Source organism: Benincasa hispida, chromosome 5 (assembly GCF_009727055.1).
Source record: "Benincasa hispida cultivar B227 chromosome 5, ASM972705v1, whole genome shotgun sequence".
Classification (NCBI taxonomy): domain Eukaryota; kingdom Viridiplantae; phylum Streptophyta; class Magnoliopsida; order Cucurbitales; family Cucurbitaceae; genus Benincasa; species Benincasa hispida.
The window spans coordinates 1,757,387-1,766,613 of record NC_052353.1 but is presented as its reverse complement, the minus strand read 5'-3'; the positions used below and the strand labels follow the sequence as shown (position 1 = coordinate 1,766,613).

Here is a 9,227-nt window from a genome sequence, read left to right as displayed (position 1 = left end):
TATTCGGACGCATTGCAAACAGATTGAATGACAATGCGATATCACGCATTTTGAGATGGTCGTGCTTACATTTTCCTCCATATGGAGTGATTAGAGACGAAGTCTTTGAGTCAGATGCAATATGTTCATTTTTAAGTTTTTTGGGTTAGAATTATTTTGATGATTATCCATATGCAGCCATCAAAATGATCATCAGATTTTAACCCAAAAAACTGAAAAAGGAACATATTGCATCTGACTCAAAGACTTCGTCTCTAATCACTCTATATGGAGGAGAATGTGAGCATGACCATCTCAAAATATGTGGTATCGCATTGTCATTCAATCTGTTTGTAATGCATCCGAGTAATGATGAAATCGTTTCATATGCCCATACCTATATAAAATGTAAATGTGTAACAGTGGTGTACTTTTATGAATATTTATTAAATCAAACTAATTAAGTTACCTGAAAAGCATGGGAAACCCCGTAAAGACTGTACGTCTGTTGGCTGCATTGCCCGTATAAGCCTGTGGTTTATCTTTCAATCCTTGTTTGAATCGTTTAATTGTATTTGCAAAAATTTTCTTGCTCCAGTCCTCGTTACAAAATCTATTTCAATCATCTATGATCGCTAAATTTTCAAAATCTATTTTTTTTCTTCTCTCTACCCATCATAGAAAACTCAATAAAATAAAACAATGCAATTTTCACTGCATCAAAATCGTTTTCAAACTCAAGACTTGGAAAAATAGAGTCCAACTCATATGCCTTCACGCCCTCATTATCGTTTAGTTACTTAGCTTTAAGTCTAACAAAAGAATTTTCTCCCATCAGCTCTAGTTTGATATTTTAATCCTCTGATAAGGTTAAACTCTACTTAGTTGAAGGATACTTTATTCCCCATAAGATTAAAGCTAATAACATCTCTCCTAGGTTCCTCTACCTCCCGAAGAAAAATATAATGAATTAGTAGTCTATTAAAGATGATGTTTGTGCCAAGGAGAGGACCAAAACATGTTTGTCTAAACATGACTAATTGTGTCTGAGTTAGTTTTTTCTTAATTGTAGGGATAGTCTTTCTTATGTGGGAACAACATGAAAGAACTGCAGAAAAATGGTCATTAGGATGAACGTTCATATCTAGTTCCATTATAACCTATATTTTTCATGAAATAGATAAATTAAAAGACAATGAGTACTTAAAAGGAACAAAAATTACATATAAATATCTGTCTCTTATACACATCTAGATGTGTATAAGAGACAGCCCATACCCAGCCGAGCCCGAGACTGGGTCAAAATCCAGAAGCGAAGGATGAACGACACAGGTCGGTTGTACCCTTCCCATTCCCAGCCGGGTGCCCCCTACACCTATTCGGTCCCGGTCGAGCCTTCCCGGGGAGTCCCCACGTATGGATTTCATTCCGGTCCAATACCCGACCGGGCTCATGATCGGGCCATATACCAATCTTCCCCTCCACCTACCTGGTCCCAGTTGTGCCTTCATGACATAAGTTTATAGGATTTTGGCCCAATCCAATACCCGGTTGGGAGTCGGACCAGGCCACATACCGATCTTCCCCAATTCTTCTACGCCAGCCACCCAAGCCCGGCCGGGCGTCCTTTACCTTACCCGGTTTTTGTCCCCTCCCCCTCGTCCTTTCCTCTTTTTCCCGCCCATACCCGATTGAATTATACATGGGCCCTCCCAATCTACCATCCATGAAGCCCGGTCGGGTAAGATCGATTTTCGGAAACTCATTCTTAAGCCTAAACTTATTCAGAAAACGTCGAACATGATGTTTTTAGAAAAAAAATTAACATTCAACGTAGATCTAATATAGATTTCAAATAATCATTTTATAGCATCTAACATAAACTAACATTGAGTGAAAAAAATGAAAATTCATACCTTAGTTGAAAAATCCTAAATAATTTTCAATGAAAAGAAAATTGCAAGGAAAATGGAGATAAATGGAGTGAGATTGAGGAAATGGTAGGGATGACCGAAAATGGCAAGGGAAAATAGTGAGAGTGAAGGTTTGAAGGATTTGAGTAACTTTTGAAATGTGAAGGGTATTAGGATAATTTTACTTAATTTTCAAAATTTTGGGATAAAAAAAAACAAGTTTTTTAAAAATGGTTCAAGACTCAAAACTAAAACTTCAAAATGGCTATTTTTGTCAATTATCCAAAAACAAAATGAAGCTTCTAATCGGTCATTTTGCCCAAATTATTTATTTATTTTCTTGTAATGTTGGATTTGTTACATTTTCTGGTATAATGATTTCGTTTATTCTAATTGTGACATTTATTATTATTATTATTTGTAATAGTTGGTCGCTGGCTGATGATTTGAAGTCCTCGCAAATTCGGGTTTGTCGCTCCCAACTCTGTATTTTCTGTCTAACCGTAGTCCTCCCTCCGCTTTCTCCATGTCCATTCATACCTCTGCATTTTCCTCTGTGACCCTTCTCCGGTCTCCCAGTCTTTCCCTCTCTCCATACCATCACTACTTTCGTTGTCCTAATCACATAGTCCGTACTATCTTTATCCCAATATATTCTGTAAAGGGACAACAACAACTTCCGCGGATTCCTTCCTTTGCTTCCAGTTCTTCTGTTGAACAGCTGGTGTACGACCGAGATTCCCTGTTCGAGTCTGAAGAGCACTTATCTTCTCCATACAGTAACGGGGCTGATGGTTTTGCATCGGCGGATTTGAAACATTTAGAAATGCCTGCGCTTGAAGTCAAGGAGCTGGATGAGTTGCCGGATCAATGGCGAAGATCCAAATTGGCTTGGCTTTGTAAGGAATTGCCAGCACAAAAGCCGGGAACATTGATACGGCTGCTTAATGCTCAGAGGAAATGGATGAGGCAGGATGATGCAACCTATCTCACCGTGCATTGTTTGCGTATTCGCGAAAACGAGACTGCATTTAGGGTTAGTGTCTTTTCTCTTTCTTCTTTCTTTTATTATGTTCCAACACTCCTAAATGCTCATACGAACAGGTGTCACAACTCGCAATGCAATTATGGGTTTGTTAAATAATAGGGAATTATTTGGAAGTGTTCAATTTTGGCTATATTGTTGTGCTCTATATGTTTGGACTGTAATACTGTAAAAAAGTTTGGAATGTAACAGTAGGACTCTGAAGATAACTGTAGCATGAACACCATTTGGAATAGAACAAAATTTTCTGTATAAAAGTAAATTGATAGTTCTTTTCATTTGCTATTTTTTGTAATCTATGTTTGTGATATAATTTTCTTTCCATTTTTTAATTTTCTGTATTTTGGAGATTAGGTGTACAAGTGGATGATGCAACAACGTTGGTACCGATTTGATTATGCTTTAGCTACTAAGCTTGCTGATTACATGGGCAAGGAACGAAAGTTCTCAAAGTGTCGGGAAGTATTTGATGATATCATTAATCAGGGATGCGTGCCAAGTGAATCCACATTTCATATATTGATTGTTGCATATCTTAGTGCACCTGTTCAAGGATGCATAGAGGAAGCAAGTACCATTTACAATCGTATGATTCAGTTAGGAGGTTACCAACCACGTCTTAGCTTGCACAATTCTCTCTTTAGAGCTCTTACGAGCAAACCAGGGGATTTGTCAAAGCATCATCTTAAACAGGCTGAGTTTATATATCACAATTTGGTAACAAGTGGACTCGAGGTACATAAAGATATATGTGGTGGTCTAATTTGGCTACACAGTTATCAGGATACTATAGACAAAGAGAGGATAGTGTCACTAAGGAAAGAAATGCAACAAGCAGGAATCAAGGAGGAAAGAGAAGTCCTTTTGTCCATCTTGAGAGCGAGCTCAAAAATGGGGAATGTAATGGAAGCAGAAAGATCATGGCAAAAACTTAAAGATTTTGATGGTAACATGCCATCTCAGGCTTTTGTTTATAAAATGGAAGTCTATGCAAAGATGGGTAAACCGATGAAAGCTTTGGAGATATTTAGGGAGATGGAGCAGTTGAACTCTGCAAATGCTGCAGCATATCGGACAATTATTGGTATTTTATGTAAATTTCAAGATATAGAACTTGCAGAATCGATCATGAAAGGCTTCATAAAGAGTAATCTAAAACCCCTCATGCCAGCATATGTTGATTTGATGAATATGTTTTTCAATTTAAGCTTACACAATAAGTTAGAGTTAATCTTCTCTCAGTGCCTTGAGAAGTGTAAACCTGATCGTACTATCTATAGCATATATTTGGACTCTTTGGTAAAAGTTGGTAATCTCGACAGGGCTGAAGAAATATTTAGTCAGATGGAAACAAATGGAGAAATTGGTATAAATGCTCGTTCATGCAACATCATTTTAAGTGGGTATCTTTTATTTGGAAATTATTTGAAGGCTGAAAAAATATATGATTTGATGTGTCAGAAGAAGTATGACATTGATCCTCCATTAATGGAGAAACTTGATTATGTCCTAAGCTTGAGCAGGAAGGAGGTTAAGAAGCCAGTAAGCTTGAAGTTGAGCAAAGAACAGAGGGAGATTTTAGTAGGCCTGTTGTTAGGTGGCGTGGAGATAGAGTCTGATGAAGAGAGGAAAAATCATAGAATCCAGTTTGAATTCCAGCAAAACTGTAATACCCACTCTCTTTTGAGGAGACACATATACGAGCAATATCACGAGTGGTTGCATTCTGCTTCAAAGTTGAACGATGGTGATATAGATATACCATATAAATTCTGCACTGTTTCACATTCATATTTTGGTTTCTATGCAGATCAGTTTTGGCCACAAGGCCATCCTGCAATCCCTAATCTAATTCACCGGTGGCTTTCACCTCGTGTTCTTGCATACTGGTATATGTATGGAGGCTGCAGGACATCATCAGGGGATATTTTACTGAAGCTAAAAGGAAGTCGAGAGGGTGTTGAGAAGATTGTTAAATCTCTGAGAGAGAAGTCCATGCAGTGCAAAGTGAAAAGGAAGGGCAGCATGTATTGGATAGGTTTACTAGGAAACAACGCCACATGGTTCTGGAAACTAGTTGAACCTTTCATTCTGGATTACTTGAAAGATAGTCTAGAGGCAGACAGTCCTAACTTGGGGAGGGTTTTAAATGAAACTGAAAATATCAACTTTGATAGTCAATCTGATTCTGTTGAGGAGGCTTCTAATTAATTCAAGAGTTTTAGTTGTTAGTCCCATTATCAGTTGGATTCTTTAATTCGCCAAATGATGGAAGCCTTCAATGTTTCATAGTTTTGGGAGGTTTTTTTATTCAAATAGGATCTTCCCTGATCAATTCGGAAGATGTAAATACTTAAATGGATATGTGGTGTTTATGTTCTGATTCTGTGTATTGTTGTAGCATTTTTGTTCACTTTAATATAGGTTATATGTTAGTTTGGAAGTCGTTATGGCTTGTTGTATACATATACATATATATAAAAGGATAAGTTATTACTTCACAAGACTTACCAACTGATTGGTTAGGAGAAATCTTCTATCGATAACCATAAAGTTTGACTGGTAAGAAAGAGAGGAACAATGATATAAAAGAGAAGAGATTTTTTTTTTTCTTTTTTCCTAAAAGAAGATATTAACTGTTAAACTTTTAGTGGTGTTCTTGCGGAATTGGTGAGAGGAAAGTTTTGTTCATTTGATCTCTCAGAATGTTTATGTAAATATTATTTAGGGTACTGTACAGTTATTGTAATAATTTAAATTATTATTATTATTTTTAATAACTATTTTGTAACCTCAGCTGGTCCGAAATTAAAGTTCCCCTGAACTATGGGAAATCAAAGTACCAAAGAGACTCAAATTTTTCCGTAATACCCTGCATACAGGAGCTTAAAAGCACAGAGGAGACATCAGTAGAGACAGTGGGCTTCTCTCTCCCTCGGGTTGCTGTCTTTGTTTCCATGATGGGAAAATCCCAAATCATCTCTTCTGCCTTGGCCAAAGGATGGTTCCTTACTTTTGCGGACATTTTTGGTACGTCTCTTTGCTCCCCTAAAGTTTTGACGATTATTTTGATGAAGTTCTTTTGTTGATCAGTTGATGATGGAAAGCAAAGCTGTACTATGACTTTTGGTTAGAAAGAAACCAAGATTTTTTTTTTCATGGTCTTCTATAAATAATTTATTTTAATCGGTACATGGCTTTTATGGATTATACCTTAGAATCTTTTCTATGACGATACATGGTGCTATTTTCAATCTTGATCCATGGATCCTTGTAATAAATTTTGTTTGGTGGGGTTCCCTCTACCAAGCCCCTAAATGTGTGTGCGCTTGTGACTACAATCGCCCTTCTTTCCCTATCCCCGTCCTTGGATCTGCTGCAACCGCAACAGTCTAATGCATTGTTCGGCTTGTTCCTCAATCCCGCCCCCAATTGTGCTTGTTGCTGAGCTGTCAGGGATTATTTTTTTCCCTTGTTCATTTTCTTTCTTCCATTCAGCCAATTCGAAAATATGGTTAATTTGCAATGGGGTCGAATTTTATGTAAATTCATGCTTAATTCAACCTATTTTATTAGGGATTTATTTGAAGTGTCACTGGGTGTAGCTTGAAACTTTATTTTCTTCCTTCTCTCCCCTCTTTTTTGCCAGATAAAGCTACTGCTAGATCACAGGAGATAGTGGTCTCTGTTCATTGCTGGGGTTCTCAAAGATCAAAGGGATTTGAAGGAAGGAGGTTTGTTCTATAAAGATTGAAGTCGTTTGCTTTGTTATGCTGAAAGGATTTTCCCAACTCTTGCTTCTATAGTACCTCATTGATTTGAAGAGACCAAGAACTCAGTGCTTTGATTATATGCACCAGTATTGGATCTAAAAGATGAAAAAAGAAGATATTGCTGGGGGAATGTGAGAGATTGGTCAAGAGGCAGATTCTTCTTCTGTTCATGCAGGCACTGAAGTTGGCAAGACTTGTATCGATTTAACCCTTATTGAAACTTTCAAAGTTGGCAAGGCTTTCAAACATGTTCGTGTCTTGTGTCTGTGCTTCTTAGTTTGCCAATAACTTATGCCACTTTAGTAGAGTAATGCAGCAGTAAGCCTGAGAAGAAAGTTGTCTTGTGCCCAATGGGAGAGTAAAACCAAAGCCAAATCAAGATTGGAGGAGCTTCTGCGATGGGCTTGGCTTCGAGATCAGAAAAATGAGGCAAGTTCATCACTGGGAAGGTGATTTTCTTAACTTTAATAGCCCTCCCCTTGTTTGGACATCTTGAAATCCTCTGTACACGAAATCAACGATATTTCTATCACTTAGTCTATTGGTTTGAATCATTTACTCAAACCACTACAAAGTTCAATAGCTTAAGTTTATAAGTTGAGGTACATATACTCTTGATACCCTTTTTAAGTATTTTTTTTTAGAGAACCCTCTTTTTAAGTATTGGCTCGAGATTATTTTGACTTGTGGAAATTGAAATGTGAATTGTATCAACATCCGTGAAGCTAAGACCTTTTGTTCTGATACAATATTAAACTACAGCTAAATTCAAATAATCAAACTTTTAGGGATAAATATTCTTTTTTAAGGGGTATTTTCCGACGTTACTTAATCCAATATTGAATGTTGATTTCCATGCTGAATTGGAAAGAAGCAAAGCTCAAGCAATTGGTGTCATTATCACCATTATAGCCATCAGCAGACTAGATTTTTCAAGTGCTTAAATTTGTAACTTTGAAAAATCATTCTAATCAGCCCCGAAAACTATGTACAATATAATGAAGCGATACGTAATAATTCCCAAGACTGGTTTGACTTAAATCATACGACTTCTTTCAGGTTTCATAATTGCAAAATTGAGGAATTTTTAAAGCAAGCTTGGATGATAGATCGAGCAACGACTCTCTGAAATCAATTTGACATTGGAAGGTGTTGAAAACTTCTCCTCCATTTCCTCAGCCAACTCAGGTTTGGCTGTGTCCTCCTTTGAGAACTGTTTCATTACACTGAATTCCACTGCCATTCATGAAATCCATCAATATTATTCAACATAGGTCCAACAGACTCATGAGGTTAATCCAGGTGCGCGTAAATTAGTCTGCACATTCAAGATATATTACAAAAAGAAAAATCAATATTATCCAACAAGGGGAAGCTGGATCACAATAGATTCTGAATGTGTAAGATTGTAATCCCCATTTTCACCAAACTGATCACTTACGAGAATTTGTTATAAAACAAAAGTTTTGAGAACTGAATTGATTTTCATTCTCTTCCTTGAATGGACAGTTGTGCTAGAGCTTTGAAGAAGGAAGACAGATGATCTGCAATGGCTTCATCAATGATGGTATCTGCTTGCAATATGTGAATTGGTGATTCCATGCAAAACCAAAGGATTTGTTTGTAAAAGTGCTTCAAATATCTATACAAAACATGTAATCTGAATTAACATTTTGATGAATGCCCATAAATGTTCAGGCTTCAGGAGCTTAGGGAGTATTTTGATTGATGAGAGAAATCTCTTTAGATCCTTATTGATGAGAGAATTCTCTTTAGATCCTTTGGAGTCTTTAGATGAAGAACTCTTTTATTTATAAAGTCCTCATTGCAGCATGTGGACTTGAACTTAGTTGATTTATTGACTTGGCACTTTGGCCCAATAATTGGAATTTTTTGGACTCAATTGAACTAGGGCTCAAATATTAATATTAAATTGGATGAAATTAGCTTATTTGATCTAATGGTCATGATAACAACCCATGACATCATGGGATTTACTCACTTTAGTCCTTAATTTCAATTTGGGACACATGACAACTTTTAATTTATTTCAAATTTGATAATTTGTAATTTTGTAATTAATTTGATTGATCCAACATTTCTCATACAATAAATGCCATTTTTTGAATTTATGCAAATGTATGGGTGAGAGATTATTGGAAAAAAATAAAGTTGGAATCAAAGTATAAATTATATGTTCTTGATTTTGATTCTATTCAATGTGTCAATTTAATCAAAATATGAATTTGGAACTTAAGTTTGATTTGAATTTTATATTTAATACATACCTTTTTAATTATGTTAACTTGTCAAGACTGCATTTTGGGTTAAAAGTGTTAGGTTGTATTTGGTTCAACTTTTCAAGAATTTTTTAAAATAAGTCATTTTGGAAAAAATGGAAGTATTTGGTAATCATTCAAAATAGTTTTTGAAACACTCCCAAAGTGTATTTTAAATAAATTTTACTAAAAGAGTTTAAATAAAAATGACTTTTTTAAAAAAAAAAAAAAAAATCTC

The 9,227-nt window shown here is 36.0% G+C and overlaps 1 protein-coding gene across 1 annotated transcript; it reads left to right on the top strand.

Moving 5' to 3' along the window:
- Nucleotides 1-2,317: 2,317 nt before the first annotated feature.
- Nucleotides 2,318-7,439, top strand: LOC120077939 (pentatricopeptide repeat-containing protein At2g15820, chloroplastic). Its single transcript, XM_039032062.1, has 3 exons — nt 2,318-2,928; nt 3,292-5,967; nt 6,587-7,439. Exons 1-2 carry the CDS (start codon nt 2,419-2,421, stop codon nt 5,146-5,148), a joined length of 2,367 nt encoding a protein of 788 aa, XP_038887990.1. The 5' UTR covers nt 2,318-2,418; the 3' UTR covers nt 5,149-5,967; nt 6,587-7,439.
- The last annotated feature ends 1,788 nt before the right edge of the window (nt 7,440-9,227 follow it).

What these genes read in the sequence shown, in the direction of transcription:
- LOC120077939 (XM_039032062.1), top strand. Translation starts at nt 2,419, where the DNA reads ATGTCCATTCATACCTCTGCATTTTCCTCTGTGACCCTTCTCCGGTCT. An exon ending in AAAACGAGACTGCATTTAGG is followed by an intron (nt 2,929 to 3,291) that starts GTTAGTGTCTTT and finishes TTTGGAGATTAG; the next exon opens with GTGTACAAGTGGATGATGCA.